This window comes from Narcine bancroftii, chromosome 1 (assembly GCF_036971445.1).
Source record: "Narcine bancroftii isolate sNarBan1 chromosome 1, sNarBan1.hap1, whole genome shotgun sequence".
NCBI lineage: Eukaryota > Metazoa > Chordata > Chondrichthyes > Torpediniformes > Narcinidae > Narcine > Narcine bancroftii.
Window position 1 is genome coordinate 415554168 of NC_091469.1, and position 22880 is coordinate 415577047.

Consider the following 22880-nt stretch of genomic DNA (forward strand, 5'->3'; position numbering starts at 1 on the left):
AATAGGCTGTATAAATTCTATTAAAATGAATATATTACCTACATTTTTATATCTTTTTCAATCTGTTCCAGTTTTTGTTCCTAAATAATTTTTTGACTCACTTGATTTGGTTATTTCATCTTATATATGGAAGGGTAAACATCCCTGCCTTACTGTGACAGAATATGTTGTGTTTTATATTGTATATAGATATGAATTTGGGAGATAAAGTATTGGCAGGTATTTTTTTAGTGTAGGTCACATACAAACACTTCAAAACAGATCTCATTTAAAATACTGGAGCTCTGCTCAAGCTAAACAGGACGGCTTCCAAATGCCTTTGCAAAAGATTTGAGGAGTGCACAAGGGACTTCACTAATGGATTGTTGTTTTGAAAAGCAACAGATGAAAGAACTTGGAGGATTAAGTTCAGAGCACAGTCTGTCTTGCAAACAATTTGTTCAATTCCCTTAGATGTTCTTCCCATGTGTCCCTTTTTGTAACAAAGTCATCAATATAAGCATCTGTATGTGTTAACCCTTGGATTACCAAATTAATCATCCTTTGGAATGTTGCAGGGGCATTTTTCATGCCAAGAGGTAACACATTATACTCATATAAATCAGATGGAGTTACAAAAGCCAAAATATTCTTTCCTCCCTCAGTTAGAGGAACACACCAGTAACCCTTCAACAAATCCAACTTAGTAAGAAATTTAGCTTTCCCAATTTTATCAATACAGTCATCTGTTCTCAGAATAGGATAAACATCTGTTTTAGTTACTGAATTAACCTTCCTGTAATCTGTACAGAACCTAACAGTTCCCCCTGGTTTAGGTACAAGAACTTCAATCTGAGTTCAAAAGTCTAATAATATTTCTCAACATATATTCACCTCCTGATCCATGATTTTACTCTTCTGAATGTTTATTTTATATGGGTGTTGTTTTATGGAACTTGCTTCTCCCACATCCACATCATGATAAATCACTGATGTCTTTTTTTGGCACATCAGGAAACAAATTTGTACATTTCCAAATTAATTATTTCAACTGCATCTGCTCTTGTGACTTAGGATGGCCTAACATTTCCTCCAAATTTTCCAAAATTGCTGAGTTAGACAGGTGCACAGGAACCATTGTTTCTTTAAGGTTACTCTCACAAGATTCTGTTTACATAATCTTATGATCCATAACTTCCTCAACTATGTCAACAACTTGCAGCAGGGGGCCCAGCAGTGGGTCGACCTGCAGCAGGAGGCCCAATAGGAGACACAGCAGCTGGAGGCCCAACAAGGATACAGAAGCAGCTCACCAGAGAAGGATGAAGATACACAAGTACAAAGAGAAGAAGATGACACAGACAGATACAGACACAGAAGAAGAGGAGGAAGAAGACCAAGAATTTCAAAGGAAAGAAGAAGGTAAAATAAAAGGACAAAATTTAGATAAAGCCTTTTTTGAAGAACAAATGAGGTCATTAAAAGAATGGCTATCATTGGAATTTAGTTGAATCAAAAGAAAAATGAAAAGAGCTGAAGACAGAATGCAAAGCTTAGAGTTGGTCATGACTGAAATAGGGAAAACAGTAGAAAATGTGGAGGAATGAGAAGCTGCTGTAGAAATGGAGATAAATTATTTAAGAGGGAAGTTGGAAGAGACACAAGATTTATTGTCACAAAAAATTGACGTATTGGAAAACTACAGTAGGCGAAACAACATAAAAATAGTGGGCCTGAAAGAAGGCAAAGAAGGGTCAGATATGAAGGAATTTATAAAAGGATGGATCCTGAATGTGTTGGGAATGACAGATTCACATGAAGAAATAGAAATCGAAAGGGCACATAGAGCACTAGGACTGAAACCGCCACAACATCAAAAACCGAGATCCATATTGGTAAAACTTCTAAGATATACGACAAGAGAGAACATATTGGAACAGGCAAGAAAGAAGGTTAGAGAAAACAATAAGCCGTTGGAATATAAGGGACAAAAATTATTTTTTTTACCCGGACATAAGCTTCGAACTTTTAAAGAAGAGGAAGGAATTCAACACGGCAAAACAATTATTTGGAAGAAAGGTTATAACTTTATATTAAGACATCCAGCAGTACTCAAAGTATTTATTCCTGGGGAATGGAATAGACTGTTTTTGGACCCAAAGAAAGCCCAAGAATTTGCTGAACATTTGAAGGACAGGAGAAGAGAGGAGGAGGAGTGACAAGAAGGAAGACTAGCAAGAAAATATACAAAAATATGTAAAAATATAAAGTAAAGATAATGTATATATAAAGATTTAAAGATAGATAAGAGAAGGGGAAGATGGGGGAAAAAAGAGAGAGCTTTGTTTTATGTATAGGAAAATAGTGTTCTCTGGGGGGGGCTGGGGGGAGAATAATGGTCACTGTGAAATCGGTTGATGCTTGTGAGTAAGTTCACAAACCGAATGGAAAGGGGAGTTGTGGTTGCCATCAAGGGACAAGGGGTAATCCAAGGAGGGGAGGTTCATTTGGGGTTAAAGGGTTATTGCTTGTGGGGATTGTTGGGGTATTTCATGTCTTAAGTGCGTTGTCATATATTGAGATTAAAAAGAAAAACGTAAAAAACAGTAATGGAAAAAGTGGGGTGGAGGTGGTGAAGAGGTGGAAAAGAAGTGAAAATAAAGATATAAGATGGCCACGTTGGACTATATGTCTATAAACATTAATGGAATATATAACCAAGTTTAAGTGTATCCCATTGGAGAAAAAAAATCACTTATAATTTAAAAGACAAAGTTACAATGTTTGAAAAAAATCTGGGAACCATATATGGAACATAACAGAAATAGCAGGTCTTGGACCACCACCACCTAAAATGATAAGAAGATAAACATGATCAGATTTAATTTGTATAAGTAGATGATACATCTTTTTTGTTTGTATTCCTTTTGTATAAAGATATTGTTTTATTATAGTTTATATGTTCAATATTTACTGTTTTTGGAGGGGGATGGGAAGGGGGAAGGAAGGGATGGGGAAAAAAGAGAAAATGACCCTGTGAATATTTAAAGAGATGCATCTGTAAATATATTGGTTGCTATGGTTCATAGTGCGATAAATAAAGAATCACAAAAAAAAACCATGTCACCTATGGATAGATGTTAAAATTCTCAAAGATACACTACACTGAAAATCACCAATGCCTGAAGAGGGCGCACAAAATCAGTGAACCGGTGCGGACTCGAAAGGCCAACATGGCCTGTTTCCGCTCCGTAAATGGTTATATGTTATATGGTTATATGTTAGATCCTTTAACTAATTCTGAATTCAGCACTATGTTGTGAAGAGATATTGATTCTACCTTACCTCCGACACCTTTCATCAAAGTCGTCTCCCCGTGTCAGTCTTTTGACCAAGAGTTAAAACATTTTCCAACAACAGTGATGGAGTAGTCCCAGTATCTCTAAGAATTTTAACTGGAACCTGTGATTCTCCCTCCTTTAATGAAACCAAGCCCTCTGACACAAAAGGTTTGAAAACATCCATAACACCCTTAGCAGGTTTGGAACATCTGCTCTCCTTAAATGTAACTGTCTGAATACATGCTACTGGTAAAACCTCCTTTTCTCATCTCTTTTTCAACACTAAATAATTCACAATAACATGACCAGGTTTCTTACAAAATACAAATCCCCAGAAGTTCTGTCCTTTCCCACCTTACCTTCATCTTTTCTCTTAACATTCTCCCCAGATTTAATTTCAGGCTTATTGTTCTGCTCCACATTAACCCTCTGAACAAGTTTACTAATCTTTTCCACATTAACCCTCTGAGCGAGTTGACTAATCTGTTCCACATTAACCCTCTGAACAATTTTACTAATCTGTTCCACATTAACCCTCTGAACAAGTTTACTAATCTGTTCCACATTAACCCTCTGAACAAGTTTACTAATCTGAAATGTATTTTGGTGAATCAGGGCAAATTCGTCCGCTAACCTAGCAGTTTGCTACCACGTCCCCACATCTCTCCCATCCAGGTATAATTTAATCTCATTTACAATACACCTTTTAATTTCCTCAATTAATATCAATTCTCTCAATCTGTCTACACCATTATTTATTCCTTTTGAGGAGTCTTCTTTGGCTTGGCTTCGCGGACGAAGATTTATGGAGGGGGTAAAAAGTCCACGTCAGCTGCAGGCTCGTTTGTGGCTGACCAGTCCGATGCGGGACAGGCAGACACGATTGCAGCGGTTGCAAGGGAAAATTGGTTGGTTGGGGTTGGGTGTTGGGTTTTTCCTCCTTTGCCTTTTGTCAGTGAGGTGGGCTCTGCGGTCTTCTTCAAAGGAGGCTGCTGCCCGCCAAACTGTGAGGCGCCAAGATGCACGGTTTGAGGCGTTATCAGCCCACTGGCGGTGGTCAATGTGGCAGGCACCAAGAGATTTCTTTAGGCAGTCCTTGTACCTTTTCTTTGGTGCACCTCTGTCACGGTGGCCAGTGGAGAGCTCGCCATATAATACGATCTTGGGATGGTCCTCCATTCTGGAGACGTGACCCATCCAGCGCAGCTGGATCTTCAGCAGCGTGGACTCGATGCTGTCGACCTCTGCCATCTCGAGTACCTCGACGTTAGGGGTGTGAGCGCTCCAATGGATGTTGAGGATGGAGCGTAGACAACGCTGGTGGAAGCGTTCTAGGAGCCGTAGGTGGTGCCGGTAGAGGACCCATGATTCGGAGCCGAACAGGATTGTGGGTATGACAACGGCTCTGTATACGCTTATCTTTGTGAGGTTTTTCAGTTGGTTGTTTTTCCAGACTCTTTTGTGTAGTCTTCCAAAGGCGCTATTTGCCTTGGCGAGTCTGTTGTCTATCTCATTGTCGATCCTTGCATCTGATGAAATGGTGCAGCCGAGATAGGTAAACTGGTTGACCGTTTTGAGTTTTGTGTGCCCGATGGAGATGTGGGGGGGCTGGTAGTCATGGTGGGGAGCTGGCTGATGTAGTCAAACTAGAATATGCAATTTGTGCTTTTCCCTTCAACACACTTTGGAACATAAGACGCCATTTTTCTTTTGGCCATCTCAAGCTCTCAGCAACCTTTACAAAAAGCTGAAAACATGTATCTATATCTCTCATCAAAAGGAGGAACTAGATTTACCTCTCTACTAGCCAAAAACCTCTCCCCAGGAGTTACAGCCTCAATTCTCTTACCTCCCTCCATCTCAATTTTTAACTTTTCTAATTGAAACTGTCTGTCCCTTTCAATCTTTTCCAAGCCATATTTTCTTTGTCTTTCATCATCCTCCCTCTGTTTTTCAGCTACCTCTAACTCATTTTTCCTCTGTTTTTCAGTTTCCTCTGCCTCATATATCCTGTTTTTCAGCCACCTCTCTTTGTTTTTCAGCTTGGTCTGCCTCATATTGTTGTTTCTCTCTTTCTTCAACACCCTCCATTTCCCTTTTTCCTCTTCCACCCTCAGTTTTTCCAACTCCAATTGCAATTTAAAAGATCTATTCTCTGGAAAATTATCTGTCTTTCTCAACAAATTTTCCCTCACCTATATATTTCTGTATTTTCCTCATCCAATGCTCGACTTCAGTCAACTTTAATGCCTTAGAAATAACCATCAGTTCTTTTTTCTTGCTTTGCAGCTCTGCAGGTGATAGTTGTGACAAAAATGTACTAACATCCATTGCTGCTTTTTCCACACACACAAGCTTTAAATTAGCTTGGAAAAAACAATTAACTAATAAATCACAAAACTCCAATTTTCAATCTGAAAGGTCAATCCCCCAAAATGTTACAAGCCCAGAGGATCCCAAAACCCAGCAGCAATAAATATTCACCAAGACAAATGATTATGTTAATGAAAGTTGCTTTTAATTATCTTTAAACATGAAAACAGGATCAAACTTTAACTTATCACTCTTAACTTGCTTAACCAAACTTAACCCTCTTCTAATTCTAAGCGCATGTGTATGTAATGTGTGTGTAATTTAGAAAAGTTCTTTAATTCACAGAGCAATCTCACTTCTCATTCCTCCAAGTTCACTGGTTGCAGGCAATTTTTATTCTGTGCACAGAATTTATGAAGTTCACCAGGCTTTGGTGCTTGAAAGGTAAATGGTTACCGCTCACGAAGGTTCTTGTTGGTTTTCAGAGAGAGATTTGTTGTTCATTGGATACAAACTGATCCCTTATAATCAGTGTCTTATGGAAGAAACTTGCCCCATCAGGGTTTTCCAAATAATAATCTATTAACTTAGTTGAAAGTGGAAGTGAAGCTGAATTAGACAAATTTTGGGGGGAATTCAACTCCTTTGATACCCATATTGGGCAGTCAAAGTGATTATGAAAAAAGGACCAAGACGTAAGATTTCAAATATTGACTGCCCAATAATAAAATTTAAAATTAGGCAGAGCCATTCCACCATCTCTCTTAGGTCTTTGTAAGAAAACTTTATTAAGGCAGGGATGTTTATAGCCAAATCAAAAAATTATTTAGGAACAAAAATTGGAACAGAATGAAAAAGATATAAAAAATTAGGTAATATATTCATTTAAATAGAATTTATATGGCCAACTGAAGTTATGGAAAAAGGTGGCCACTGGGTCAGGGAATGCTTCACTTTGTTTAAGCATAGCAAGATAATTCTTCAAAAGATGTTTATAATTCTTTATAATTGTAATACCAAGAAAGGTAAACTGATTTTTAACAATCTTAGAAGGAGACCCATCATATATTGCTGCAGGAGAGTTCAGTGCAAGAAGTTCACTTTTGTGTACATTAAATTTATATCCTGAAAACTGAATCAATTTTAAAAATAATGACATTATATGGTGGAGGGAGGAAACTCGATCTGAAAAGAAAAGTAAGAGATCATCTGCATAAAGCAGTGGTACTCAACATTTTTCTTTCCACTCACATACTACTTTTAGTAATCCCTATGCCATTGGTGCTCTATGATTAGTAAGGGATTGCTTAAAATGGTTTGTGAGTGGGAAGGGAAAGTTGAGAATCCCTGCTCTAGACCTAATTGTTACTGAAATATTTTGCTTGAGGAAAATTGTCATTGGTCTATTTCCTTTGGAGTTCTGAAACTGTGCAATTAATGAGTCAATTAGATACAATTAAAACAGTGGTTTTCAAACCTTTTTTCTTTCCACCGCATACCACCTTAAGCAATCCTTTAATAATCAGAACATCTATGGCATAGGGAATACTTAAAGTGGTATGTGAGTGGAAATAAAAATGTTGAGTACCACTGCTTTATGCAGATGATCAATAACCATTTTAAATAAACCCCATCTGATCTTCAGAAATAACTCACAGTAAAATGTTTTCCATCCTATTGGATAAAACTTTAGCCAAATTTTAGCATCAACATTCAGTAAGGAGATGGGTCTAAGGAGGAACATTTGGTGTGTCTTTACCTTTCTTCATAATTAAAGATATACAAACTTCATTAAATGAATCTGGAAGTTTACCCTGCTTAAATGAATCTGAAAACATCACATTCAAGTGAGGTTTAAGCAATTGAGAAAATAATTTTAAAAATTCCACAGGAAACCCATCCAGTCCAGGGAACTTTCCAGATTGCAATGAGGAAATAGCAAGCATCTTTTCCTGTTGTGAGATAGGTTCATCCAGTCTCATTTGATTATCTGAAAAATCTTTGGATGTTCAATATGTCCAGACATTTTTCATCAAATTACTGTCATTCATACATTCAGGAGTAGAATCTTTTAAATGTATTGTTTCTCTCCAAATAATTTGAAGTCATAATGCCATTATCTTTACAAATTTTGTAATGTGGCACTTAGCACCAATTCCTCTCAATAGTTAGCTAAAAATTTACCAGATTTATCACCATAAATGTAAAACTAACTTTTAGATTTCAAAAGTTAGCATTCGACTGGATATGTTGAGAGAAGACCAAATTTAATTTTAAGTTCAATTAGTTTTTTTGTAAACATCTGAGTTTTTATCTTGAGCGTATTGTTGATCTAACTGTTTAATGTGGACTAAAAAATTCTGCCCCATAAGTCTATATTACATTTTACATCCTCAGAGAGGATTTGTTCCTACATTCAAAAACAATTCTGAGCTGTTAACAGTTTTCAGATTTATTGTCAGAGCATATACATGACATCACATACAACCCTGAGATTCTTTTTTTCCGCAGGTAAGGCAGAATTACCACTTATTGGTAGTGCCATGTACATGTAAATAAATAAAGAAATGTAAACAAACTGACTGAGTAAAACAGAGAATTTAAAAAAACCAATAAAGTGCAAAAGTGATAACACTAAAATGAATCCCTGACTGAGTTTATTGTTAAGGAGTAGCAGTGGTTCTTGAACCTGGTGGTGCGAGTCTTGTGGCACCTTCTTTGATGGTAGCAGTGAGAACAGAGTGAATCCTTGATGATTGTTGCTTCTCTCCGAGGGCAGCAATCCTCATAGATGCTCTCGATGGTGGGAGGGGTTTTGCCTGTGATGTCCTGGACCTTTTGCAGGGCTTTACGCTCATGGGTATTTGTGTCCCCATACCTGTCTGTGATGCATCCAGTCAGCACACTTTTCACCACACATCTGTGGAAATTTGCCATACCAAACCTCCACAAAATGCTGAAAAGTAGGGGAAATGACGTGCTTTCTTCACAATTCCATTAGCATGCTGGGTCTAGGAATAATTCTCTGAGATAGTGACTCACAAGAACTTAAACTTGAGCACAACCTACACCTCTGATCCAATGATCACTGGATTGTATACAGAGGTTTTCCCTTCTTGAAGTCAACAATCAGCTACTTGGTTTTGGTGACATTACATGCAAGGTTATTGTTGGTCCATCTCCCTCCTAATGCTGACTCATTGCCACTTTTTATACAACTTACTACCATGGTATCATCAGCAAATTTGTAAATGGTATTATTGTCATACTGAGCCACAGTCATAGATGTAAAGAGAGTAGAGCAGGAGGTTTCCAATGCAGCCTTGTGGTACTCTGGTACTGAAGGAGATTGTGGAGGAGATGTTCTTACCAATCCTCACTGATTGTGGTCTGCAGGTGAGGAAATCCAGGATCCAATTACCCAGTGTGGTGTTGAGTCCCAGGTCATGGAGTTTTCTTTTCTTATTAATTTTGAAGGGATGATGATGATAAATGCTGAACTATAGTCATTAAAGAGTATCCTGATGTATATATCTTTGCTCTCCAGGTATTCCATGGCTTTGTGTAGGGGCAGTGAGATTGCATCTGCTGTAGAGCTGTTGCTGTGATAGGTGAATTGGAATAGATCCATGTTGCCGCTGAGACAGGAGTTGATATACAGCCTTTCAAAACACTTCATTAATGCTGACGTGAATGCCACTGGTCGATAGTCATTTAGGCAAGTTACCACACTCTTCTTGGGCATCAGTACGAATGATGCCCGTTTGAAACAGGTGGGTAACACAGAGTGGGCTGTTGAAGATTTCCGTAAATACATGGGTAAGTTGGTCACCACCGATTTTTAATACTCAGCCAGGTACTTCATCCAGACCAGATGCTGTCCTGGGATTCACTCTCATGAAGGCAGCCCACATGTCATCCTCATATATGGACAGGAGAGGATCATCGGGTATATGAGGGTGCTTCATTTCTGGACTAAATGGAATAATTGATTATTAAAAAGTGTTCAGAAATTTAAAAATGTATTTAAAGAAAAGCATGGTAACAGGCCCTTCAGCTTCATCTATAACAGAATATATCATTTTACTTGCTTCTTTGGATTTTGTTTTTGCTCCTTTCTCAGGTATTTGAGGAGATTTGGTATGTGACTGAAGAGTCACAAAAACTTCTACAGGTGTACTGTGGAGAGCATTCTGGTTGGTTTCATCACTGTCTAGTACGGAGGTGTAAACACTCAGAACAAGAAAACCTCCAGAAAGTGATTAACTCGGACTGTGACATCATGGGCACCAAACCACTCCATCGAAGACATCTACAAGAGGCAGTATCTTAAGAAAGTAGCCTCTATCGTCAAGGACCCCCACCATCAAGGCCGTGCCCTCTTCACTCTGCCACCATAGTGAAAAAGGTGCAGGAGCCTAAAGACAAGCATTCAGTGGCACAAGGACAACTTCTTCCCTGCTGCTATCAGATTCCTGAATGATCAATGAACTGCACACACTGCCTTACTTTGATTTTTCGTGCACTATTTTAAAATTATTTTTGTAAGATAGATTATATGAATGTTTGCACTGTGATGCTGCCACAAAACAATAAATGACAATAAATTCTGATTCTTACCTTTGTTGCCAATGAGAGCATGTTACTACTATAGAAAGGAGGATTCAAAGTTGCCATTTGATATAGTATGCATCCTGCAGCCCAAATGTCTGCCTTCTCTCCATATGGCTCACTCTTTACTATTTCTGGACTAAATGGAATAATTGATTAGTATAAAAAGTGTTCAAAATATATTTTTTTATTTAAAGAAACAACATGGTGACAAGCCTTTGGGCCCATAAGCTTGTGCCACATAAATACACCAATTAACCAACAAATCCCATTATTTTTTGGAGGGTGGGAGGAAAGCTGCAGGAATAGGGGGAAGAATGTACAAACTCCTTGCAGCCAGTGCCAGATTTGAACTCAGGTCGCTGGTGCTGTAATAGAGTTGTGCTAACCACTAGGCTAACTGTGCCACTATTGTAATCACTAACTACTTCTGAGATATATTGCTAATCTTGCAGAGATAATGGCAATTTTATAACCAATTAATATCATTCCTGGAACTGCACTGCCAGTAACCATTTTCATTTTGAGTTAGAATATAGCCAGATAAAGGGAGGGATTTACTAATTATTCAGCCAACTCTCTCCAACCAAAGCCATTCACTCCCATACAACCAGGAGCTGGAATCTCCCAAATTTTAGTGGGGGCATGGCAGATGTTGCTATTTAACAACCCAATTCCATTGAGATTTAGTGACTGAGAGATAAAGAAAGGAAGAATGCCTTTGGTCAACCATCAAACAAGTCTGTTTCAACTATCAAAGCACCCATTTATACTCTAATTTCTATCCAAATAATGTTATTTTCCCCACATTCCCATCAACACTCTCTAGATTCTATCACTCAATTTACAGCACCAATGAACATACCAACCTATGAATTTTGGGAATATTGAAGGAAACAAAATTACTCTGAGGTAAACCATGCAGTCACAAGAAGAAGATGCACACATACAGAACCAGAGGTCAAGATTGAACCCTAGTCACTGGAATTGTGAGGCTGTAGGTTTACTAGCTATACCACCCAACTGCAGCCTGGTTGGCACTACATAAAGTTCAACAATTTCACATCATAATCAGATTTTTGGACATTATTAATACGGATTCAACTATTGTCAATCGCACCACTTTTTGACCTGACTTTAACTTTTTTTTAAGTTATCTTATTACCATCCCCCTTTGTCTTGCCCTATCTTGCATTAGATTAGTTTATCACTTGTCTTTCACTCTACCACAGAAATATTCAGCTTTATTCTTTTTGCTACTCATTGTCTTTTTCTTCAGCCAATTACATCATTTTCAGTGCTACATGAACTATTTAGTATTTTCAGCATTTTTCTATTTTTAGTTCAGATTTCCAGTATTCACTGTATTTTACCTTTATGTTGTGTTCTTTTTGTATACATTTTGGTAAACCATGATTATTTCTAGAGCTAGAACCATGCAATGAATCCTGCAGGTCTGCATTGTAATGTTCAAAAATACTCTTAGAATAATTGTACTGGTCAGAAAATTGGACATAGCAGGTGTTTCTAAATACAGTCAGTAAAATTTATTTCTCATTTTTTTTCTCACAACTCATGACATGGAAGGAGCCTATTCAGCTCATCAAATAAAATGTTGTCAGAATAATCACTTGGATCCCATTCTCCCACACATTTCCTTATAACCTGTTCTCATAAGAGATAGAAGCAGAAACAGGCAATTATGTTCCTACTTAGGCACATCTGTGAAGAGAGAAAACTTGAGTTAATATTATTGGTTGATGACCCTTCATCAGTTCTGGCCTCAACTGGAAAGGCCACTTTTCTGAAATCATCAAATTCAATGTTGAGTTCTAAGGGCTTTATTGTGCCTAGTTGGAAGATGAGAGGTTGTTCCTTCAGTTAATGTTGAGGTTTAGTGGAATAAATAGAGACGCCAAAAGCAGAGTGAGAGTGGGATGGATAATTAAATGAAAGAAACTCAGGATTTCATTTATGTACTGAATAGAGATGTTCTGCAAAGCAGTCCCTCAACTTGCTTTGGCTGCTCAAGAGAGCATATCTTGAGCAATGACTGTAATACACAAAAGTGCAAGTGAAATGTTGCTTTATGTGGAAGGAATGCATGGGTCCCTGGATCTGGAAAGGAATGGAATAAAAGGGCAGGAGCTTCTCTATTGTACTTGCTTGGAAAGTATTATCAAATTATTAAATTTCCAAAAAATATTTTGAAAACACAACAATTAGAAGAAGACAATAGGCAAAACATTATTTTCCAAAAGATTTCATTTAAGTTCAAAAGGGGAGAAATCAAATTTTATACCACTAAGTGTTAGTATATAATAATAGCAGTTTTGCTCATGCCTAATTATGTTCCTTAGGGATAACCTTAGCTTACATAACACTTTGATCTGCTGTGTCACGGAATTTAATCCCGAAAAGTGTAGGCTAGGATACACACCATGAATGTTAAGGCACAAAGAAATGTCAAGGAACAGGGACATTCGTATCCAGGTCCCTAAAGGAGGCAGCACAGGTAGATGAAGTGGTGAAGAAAAAAAAATCTTGTTCCCATAGTTTTTTAAAAATTCTGTCCAGAGAACTATCCATAGAATTTAGAAGTAATTCATAAAGGTCAGATACCACAAGCCAGGGCATAAAATATAAAGACATTGTACTACAAATGTACGAAGATTTTTTGTTTGGTCACAAGAAGAGTATTTTGTGGATTTCGACTTGCCACAATTCTTTTTCAATATTTTAATTGGTTTTATCAAATAAATGTTACATAGATACATGACAATAAAATAAAATATTAACAAATCTTAAATAGTAATAAAAATGGTATTTAAACCAATGTTATATTCAAAAGAAGTTAAAAAAAAAACCACTATACTAGTTATCTAATTATTGATCCCTTCCCTTCGGAGGCTACTGGCTTAACACAAAAAAGATAAACAATGGGGTCAAAAACCAGAAACTAATTAAGAAATGAACCCCATAAAGAAACAAAGTTAAGATCCATTTCAGTAGTGGAACATCTAAAAAAATTTCTGAAGTCAAACATGCCATCATATCAGACAACCACTGAGTGAGAATGGGAGGGACAGCATCTTTCCATCTCATTCATATGGCCCTTCTAGCAATATGGGAAGCAAGGGAAACTATATGGGACTGTGAAGCAGTCAAACCTGTTGGCCCACTTAATCCAAAGAGAGCAAGAAAAGGATTTGGAGGCAAAAAAATTACTATTAAGAAGTAAAGACAAGGTATGAAATACTCTTTCACAAAAATTGAAAAGAGAAGGACATAACTAGAACATACTTTCTTCAGTTATACATTTATCACATTTAGAAGAGAGATTAGAGTAGAATTTAGCCAATTGGACTTTGGAATAGTGGGTTTGGTGTACTACCTTAAATTGTACTAATGAATATCCAGCACAAAGAGGGAATGAATGGACTCACTTCAAAATAGAATTCCATGTAGCTTGAGAAAATAACTGTCAAAAAATCTTGTTCCCATAGTTTTTTAAAAATTCTGTCCAGAGAACTATCCATAGAATTTAGAAGTAATTCATAAAGGTCAGATACCACCCCTTTATAATTAGGTTTGATGTTATAAATCATCCATATCATATAGGTTCCAGGTCTTCAGGGAGTTTCAAAATTAAAGGATTCAAAAAGACCCTAATCTGTAAATAACAAAAAAAAGTGATGTTTAGGTATTATAAATTTGGTGGATAACTTCAAACAAGGCAAGATTTTGGTCAGTAAAAATATTTAAAAAGGACTGGATACCCAAATTTGACCAATGATTAGTAACCGATATCTTGAACTGAAGGTAAAAAGAAAGAATTACCTAAAATAGGACTAATAAGAATCTATGGTATCCAAAATGTTTCCTAAATTGAAACCAGATTCTCAGTGTATAAAAACACAAAATGCTGGAGAAGCTCATCAGATTAAATGTGGTCCTTTATGCAGCAAAGGCAAAGATATATAATCGACATTTTGGTCTTCAGCCCTTCATCAAAATATGAGAAAATGCCGGCAAGCATCCAAACAAGAGTGTGGGGTGGCGGGTGAGGGGGGGATGCGGCGGTGGCAAGGCAGGAGATGATAGGTGGAGAAAGGAGAGAGGGGACACCATCAATGAGGGGGAGGGGGGTAGCAGAGCTGTGTGGATGAAAGAACTGGAAAGACAGGAAAAAGGGGGAAGGGGAAAGAAAAGGCAAGTAGGTTTAATGGAAAACAGTAAAGTCAATGTGCATGCCATCTGGCTGGAGGGTGCCCAGATGGAAAATAAGGTGTTGTTATTCCAAACTGCGGGTGGTCAGGCCATGGACAGACATGAGCATGGGAGTGTGACCTGGAATTGAAATGGTTGGCCACTGGGAGGTCACTGTGGTTGCAAACAGAGCAGAGATGCTGAGTGAACAAAATTATCAATTAATTGGGAGGCCTAAAAAGATAAAGGTGCTCCAAGTATCGAAAGAAGAGAATACTTTTTAGCAGATTTAATTTCTAAATTAATCCATCTTGAGGCACCTAAATTTTCCTTATGATGAATCCAAAAAATAATATACCTAATGTTAGCTGCCCAATAATAAAACCTAAAGTTTTACTAAAACCTAAAACCTAAGCCCTGTTCTTTTTATTATTTTTAAGGAAAATCTTTTTTTTTAATCTTTCCATATAAAAGAAGATATGATAGAATCCAATGAATTGAAAAAAGATTTGGGAACAAAAACAGGTACAGCTTGAAAAATATATAAAAATTTAGGAAGGATATTCATCTTGATAATATTAACACATCCAATTAATGTCAATGAAAGAGGGGACCACTGTGTCAAGGACCTCTTGACATAACTCATTAAGGTAAGAAATTTTTCTTTAAACAAATTGTTAAATTTCCTGGGAATAGTAATACTTATATAGTTGAACTGATTTTTAGCTATTTTAAAAGGCATATAGGGGTCCAAAGAGCAGGAAGAATTCAAAACAAACAGCTCACTCTTCAATTTATATGACAATAAAATATTAACAAATCTTATATCATAATAAAAATGGTATTTATTACTTCTTTTCAATGTAACGAAGGTTTAAAAACCTGAAAATTGTCCAAATTGATAAAGAAGTAATAAAATAGATGAATTAATCAGCCAGGATTATCAGCCGATTGCTGAAAAGCCACTGCTAGAGGTTCTAAAGTTAAATTAAATAATAATGGGCTTAAAATACATCCCTGTCTAGTACCACAATACAACTTAAAAGGTTTGGATTTAATTGAGTTAATAAAGATTGAAGCCGTCGGAAATAAATATATCAGTTTAATCTAATTTATAAATTGGGGACCAAAATTAAATTTCTTTACCCACTGAATAAATATTCCCATTCTACTCCATCAGAGGCTTTTTCAGCATCTAAGAAAATAATACATTCAGAGGACAACACTGTAGGAGAATAAAGAATGTCTAACAAATGGCTGATATTAAATTGTAAGTAACAGCTCATAAAAAAAAACAACTTTGAACCTCAGAAATGATTAGAGGCATGATACTTTCTAACCTCTGAGCTAAAATTTTAGACAGTATCCTAGTGTCAATATTTAAGCAGGAAACTGGTTGATAGGAGGAACAGTCTTTTTAGCAATAGAGATTGAGGCTTCATAAAATGTTTCTGGCAACTTCCCACTAACTAAGGATTGAGTAAAGACAGACTCCAAATGGGGTATCAGTAAATAGGAAAATGATTTATAAAACTCAGCTGGGAAGCCGTCGGGATCAGAAACCTTAACAGACTGCAAAGCTGTTACTATCACCTACTCAGATAAAGGCTGTTCCAGGTGTAATTTATTCTCTGAAGAAACTGTAGCAATAGTCAAACTATCCAGGAATTGCTGTATAGAATTTCAGTCTTTAATCGAATCAGAGCTGTACAACTTAGAGAAAATGTGTAATCTATTTCAACATGATCATTAGTAATTTTACCATCTTCTCTACAAATCTCAGTAATAAACCATTTAGCTGTATAATTTTTAATTTGACTAGCAAAGTTTTCCTGCCTTATCTCCATGCACATAGAACTGAAATTTACGCTTTAAAAGTTGTGTCTGTATAGGGTAAGTAAGAAGCGAGTAGTGTTTAGTTTGAAGTTCAACCCCTCATTTAAAATGCTTGGGTTTGGGAGTTAATACACCTCAGCTGATTGGCCAAATCATCTTTCTATGAATTAGTCTTTTTTTTAAATGTTAGCCATAAGCAAAATTATTTAACTTCTAGTATAAGCTTTAAAAACATCCCAAATTACTAAAAGGGAACCCTCCAGAGAGGAGTATTTACTAAAAAAAAGGCAATTTGATCTTTCATTAATTTCAAAAAAATCAGGGTCTGATAATAGAAGGGTATTCAACCGCCACTCTTTAGTAATTCTAGGTAAATCTGGGTTATTAGTAGACAAAAATCATTGGAATGTGGTCAGAAATTAGTATGCTTTCGTAAGAACAAAAGTCAACAAAATAAATTGTTGGTTCATAAAAAAGTAATCAATACATGAATATGTATGGTGTACCTTAGAAAAAAAAGAAATTATTTATCATCAGGATGAATAAATCTCCATATGTAAATATCCCCAGATTGTAACATAAAAATCTATAAATATAGCTGACTTATTTAAATTAGCATTTTTATGAGACGAGCAGTCAAGTACTGGGTCATGCTAACAGTTTAAGTCGCCGCCTACTATCAAAGAGTACATATTTAAATCCGGTAAAGGAGAAAAGAGGCGTTCAAAAAAATTCAGCTCCATTTAGGACCATAAATATTAACAAAAACAAAAACATAAAGTTTATTATATAGTTTACCAGACAATATAAAAAATGACCATGTGTCAGAGATAATCTCATGTTTAACAAACGGCAGCGATTGATCGACCAAGATTGAAACACCCCTAGATTTAACCAAAAATGTTGAGTGGAATTGTTGACCCTTCCAAAACTTCAAAAATCGCAAGGGATCAGTGGACAAAAATGTGTTAGAGAATAATCTGAAATTGAAACTTTCTAATATGAGAAAAGACCTGTCAGCATTTAATCAGATGGTACAACCCAGCAATATTCCATGACAAGACCTTAATACCTTTGGCTATATGAGAAATAAGAAGTCAATAATGCAAAATTTAAAAAAAGTGATGGCATACCCAATATAGCCTCTCAAAAATATCAGATATCCCATACCAAGCTAACAACCACCACCACCCAGTAATCCAGTGAATCCCCAGAAGCTCACAAACAAAACAGTATCCCAAAACTCTCTGCTGGCAGTAATCCCAGAAATATACATAAAAGATAAGGAAGCTCACTCAGCTGCAAAACCATTGTGTTGTGGCAGTGCACGCTCTCATGGTGAACCGGCCCCGTGTGTAATGCCACATGGCGGGGCAGCCATGGGAAGATGGTGCTGTCAGGGTTTTTCCCCTGCCTCAAGTCTCCTGCCCAGCGCATGCCTGGGGCAGCGATTATGATGTCACAATGCACAAGGTGACTGAGCTCATGCTCCCCTTAAAAGGGCGCGCTGAATTTGAATAAAAACAGTCATTAACGACTTTCAATGTGGTGGCTGAGTATTTCTTGGCTGTGTGCAACACTACATTGGTGACCCCGTTGAGCCCAGATGCTTCTCTGGTTTCAAAAACATGGATCCGGCAGAGATCAACGCTGCCGCCATCAAACTGCCCCCCTTCTGGACCCATCGCCCACGTACGTGGTTTGGGCAGGCGGAGGTGCAGTTTCAACTGAGGAACATTTCAGCAGATGCCATGATGTTCTACCACATCGTAAGCGTTCTGGACGAAGAAACGGCAGTGAGGGTGGCCGATCTAATACACAACCCACTGGCCAAGGGTAAATATCCTGCCCTCAAGAATCTGGTCCTTGGCACTTACAGGCTCTCCCCTCAGCAGCATGCCTCCAGGCTCCTGCACCTCAACGGGCTTGGGGACCGCACAACATTGGGCTTAATGGATGAGATGCTAGTGCTGGTGGAGGATCACAAACCTTATTTCCTATATCGTCACATCTTCCTCGAGCAGATGCCCGGGGACATCCAACTACTTCTGGTGGATGAGGACTTCACAGATCCATGCCGAGTCGCAGCCTGAGCGGAGCTGAGCATCCTGCCCCCCACCGCCCTTGAGACATGCACCCGATCTCGGGGTCCCACCCTGAGGGCAGCCAACAGTTCCGCCATCAAGACCTTCGGAAACCACAGGGCACAGATCCAGATCGGGAAAGAGAAATTTCGCTGGAAGTTTGTGAGCCTCAGTGGATACTGCGTTGTTAGGGGCTGACTTCCTGAGGGCACACGGAGTGTTAGTCGACATGAAGGGCAAGAGGCTGGTCAACGCTCGCACCTTCCATTCTGTGCGCCTGGACGCCATGAACGCCTGCAAACCCGAGATTGCCGCCATCGCCAATTACAGGGTTGAGTATTTGAACATACTCCATGAGTTCCCCGCCATCCTTCAACCACGATTCAGCGCTGGCAAAGGAGGAGTTTTCCTGGCTGCAGGAGTTGGGGATTGTCTGTCGCTCAGACAGTGCCTAGAAATCCCCTCTCCACATGGTCCCCAAATCCTCCGGGGGCTGGAGCCCCTGAGGTGATTACCAGTGTTTGAACGATGCAACCACACCGGACAGGTACCTGATTCCACACATTCAAGACTTCTCGGCCACTCTCCACATTGTGCAAGTCTTCTCCAAGGTCGATCTGGTGCGGAGGTATCATCAGATCCTGGTCCACCCCAAGAACATTGGCAAGACGGCGATCGTCATCCCCTTTGGCTTTTTTGAATTCCTGCGTATGCCCTTTGGCTTCAAGAACACAACCCAGACTTTTCAGCACGTCATGGACCCAGTGAGTAGGAACAAGGACTTTGTGTTTATCTACCTGGACGATATCCTTATCGCCAGCCACAACCACGAAGAGCACAAGGCCCACCTCCGTACCCTGTTTGCCCCACTGGCGGAGTTTGACGTCACGGTCAACATTGCAAACTGCCAGTTCGGCAAGCAGATGCTGCAGTTCCTGGGGTACATCATCTCGGCAGCAGGTGCTGCCCTGGCGCCAGGAAAGTCACGACCGTCCAGCAGTTCCCCAAGCCAACCACCCTCAAGGGCCTGCAGGACTTCGTGGGGATGGTGAATTTTTAACATCGGTTCATCCCCGGAGTCGCCCGCACCATGCGACTGCTGTTGGGGTTAATTGCCACTAAGGAAAAAGTCCTGACCTGGTCAGAGGAGGCAGAGACCGCTTTTGCCACAACAAAGGAGGCCCTTGCCAACGCAACTCTATTGGTGCACCCACACCTGGAGGCACACGCGGTGCTCTTGGTGGATGCCTCAGCCACGGTGGTAGGGGGCGTACTCGAGCAGTGGCTCAACGGACACTAGCGCCCGCTCGCCTTCTTTAGCAAACAGCTGCATCTGCCGGAGCTCAAGTACAGCACTTTTGACCAGGAACTCCTGGCGCTGTATCTAGCCATCCAGCACTTTCGATACTTTCTGGAAGGCAGGCCCTTCACGGTGTTCACGGACCACAAGCCCCTCACACAGGCACTCGCGATGGCCAAAGATCTGTGATCAGCTCGCCAGCAATGCCGCCTCTCCTACGTGTCAGAGTTCACCACCGACATCTGGCACAGGGCAGACAAAGACAACATTGTGGCAGATGCGCTCTTTCATCCAGTGATCAACACTCTCGCCCCCCGGCCTTGACTACACACAGTTGGCACAGGCCCAGAAGCTGGACACAGAGATGCAGGCTCTCCAGACCTTCATCTCTGGCCTCAAGCTCCAGGACATTAAGTTGCCCAACACCCCGGACATGCTGCTCTGCAACGTCTCCACCGGCTCACCGTGCCTGATAGTCCCACCGCAGTGGAGGTCAAGGGCTTTCAGCTGAGTCCATGACCTAGCCCACCCCTCGGTGAAGACTTTGGTGTGAATGGTGACAGAGCGGTTTGTGTGGCACGGGCTCAAAAAGGAAGTGGCCGAGATGGCGGGGAACTGCACCATGTGTCAGGCCTCCAAGGTCCTCCGGCATACGCAGGCCCCAATTCAGCAATTCAACCCAGCGGTGTGGAGATTTCAGCACATCCACTTTGATGTCATAGGCCCCCTGCTGGTGTCCAGAGAAGCGCGCTACCTTCTCACAATAGTCAATCGGACCACGAGATGGCCGGAGGCCATTCCCATCAAAGAGGCTTCCGCAGAAACGTGTGCCAGGAACCTAGTCAGTCATTGGATCGCTAGGTTTGGAGTCTCGGCACACATCACCAGTGACAGGGGCGAACCTCCTGGGGGGTTAAACTCCACCACACTACAGCCTACCACCTGCAAGCAAATTGTTTGGTGGACAGGTTTCATCGTCATATGAAATCCGCCCTCATGGCTTGCCTCACCGGCCCAGGCTGGGCAGACGAACTGCCATGGGTCCTCCTCGCCATCAGAACAGCACCCAAGGAGGACCTATAGGCATTTTCTGAGGAGCTGGTCTACGGCGCATCGCTCTCGCTGCCCAGTAAGTTCTTTGGTCCGGAGTCCAACGTCACGTCCGAGCACGTGAACCTTTTGGCAGATCTCCATAAGAAACTATCCTTGCTAGACCCCCCGCCACCCTCGCATCATGGCATCCAGCCGACACATCGTCCCGAAGAGCTGAACTCAGCGAAATTCGTATTTGTTCGGCCCACATACGGCACCTTTATAATGCCCGTACGAAGGTCCATAAAAGGTCCTCCAGCGGTCTGGCAGGACTTTCACTTTGGACGTAGGGGGTAAAGACGAACTTTACACCATGGACTGTTTGAGGCGGCGGACTTAGACCTATCACGGCCGGTGCAGACAGCCATGCCCAAATGCCGGGGCTGCCCACCCAAGCGGCAGGATGCATAGCCAGTTCTGGGGGGGGGTTGTGTGGCGGTGCACTCGCTCATGGTGAACCGGCCGGGCGTGTAATGCCTCGTGGAGGGGCAGCCATGAGAAGATGGCGCTGTCAGGGTTTTCTCCCTGCCTCAAGTCTCCTGCGCCTGGGGCAGCGATTATGATGTCACAATGTACAAGGTGACTGAGCTCATGCTGCCCTTAAAAGGGTGCATGCTGAAATTGAATAAAAACAGTCATTAGCGACTTTCAATGTGGTGGCTAAGTCTTTCTTGGCTGAACCTCTCTTTCTTTATAACAAGTAAAAATAGTTTTAAAAAAAAGGAAGACTTAAAAGGACATATATTCTTTATATACTAAAAGAAAGAAATTTGCCCAAGGAATTAAAGGAAAACATACATCTTATAAAACATCCGTTTAAATTCATTTCAAAGTAAACAAAAAAAGACAAAAAAAAAGGCTATAAAATGGATGAGATGCTAGCGCTGGCAGAGGATCACAAACCTTATTTCCTATATCGTCACATCTTCCTCGAGCAGATGCCCGGGGACATCCAACTACTTCTGGTGGATGAGGACTTCACGGATCCATGCCGAGTCGCAGCCTGAGCGGAGCTGAGCATCCTGCCCCCCACCGCCCTTGAGACATGCACCCGATCTCGGGGTCCCACCCTGAGGGCAGCCAACAGTTCTGCCATCAAGACCTTCGGAAACCATAGGGCACAGATCCAGATCGGGAAAGAGAAATTTCGCTGGAAGTTTGTGAGCCTCAGTGGATACTGCGTTGTTAGGGGCTGACTTCCTGAGGGCACACGGAGTGTTAGTCGACATGAAGGGCAAGAGGCTGGTCAACGCTCGCACCTTCCATTCTGTGCGCCTGGACGCCATGAACGCCTGCAAACCCGAGATTGCCGCCATCGCCAATTACAGGGATGAGTATTTGAACATACTCCATGAGTTCCCTGCCATCCTTCAACCACGATTCAGCGCTGGCAAAGGAGGAGTTTTCCTGGCTGCAGGAGTTGGGGATTGTCTGTCGCTCAGACAGTGCCTGGACATCCCCTCTCCACATGGTCTCCAAATCCTCCGGGGGCTGGAGCCCCTGAGGTGATTACCAGTGTTTGAACGACGCAACCACACCGGACAGGTACCCGATTCCACACATTCAAGACTTCTCGGCCACTCTCCACATTGTGCAAGTCTTCTCCAAGGTCGATCTGGTGCGGGGGTATCATCAGATTCTGGTCCACCCCAAGGACATTGGCAAGACGGTGATCGTCACCCCCTTTGGCTTCTTTGAATTCCTGCTTGAAGCCCTTTGGCTTCAAGAACACAACCCAGTCAATAAGTACACAATTTACTCATCCACTGAAACTGGAAGATTATCTTTCTGAAAATCAGTCGCAGCCTTAGGAGAAAGTAACCACTTCTTGGTATTGTCTAGTAAAGTGATTCTGAATCTAGCTGGGAAGCACAAGGATGGTTTTATGCTGGCATTATAGAGTTGGGACATTTCTTCTTCATATGCAGGCGGGTAGTCATCCATGATCCTAATGTTCTGATTATAATATTTTAAAGTTCCTCTGCATTGGGATTCTCTTAGAAGCTGATCTTTGATCTGGAACTGGTGTAGGCAGAGAATGATCGATTGAGCCTTCGTACCAGGAGAAGGTTTAGAGATGAATGATCGGTGCTCTCTGTTGACTTTAAGGAGAGT

At 40.4% G+C, this 22880-nt stretch overlaps 1 protein-coding gene across 7 annotated transcripts in view; it reads right to left on the reverse strand.

Annotated features, from left to right (window-relative positions):
- nek10 (NIMA-related kinase 10) overlaps positions 1-22880 on the reverse strand; it is a 231817-nt gene that overhangs the window by 76002 nt on the left and 132935 nt on the right. For 5 of the 7 annotated variants that reach the window (XM_069914024.1, XM_069914019.1, XM_069914023.1 and 2 more), the window contains one exon: positions 10254-10383. In XM_069914024.1, coding sequence (XP_069770125.1) covers positions 10254-10383 — 130 coding nt within the window. Of the gene's footprint in view, positions 1-10253; positions 10384-11806; positions 11967-13747; positions 13918-22880 lie in introns of those variants that run through there. The other 2 variants (XM_069914025.1, XM_069914026.1) reach the window with 2 other exon arrangements.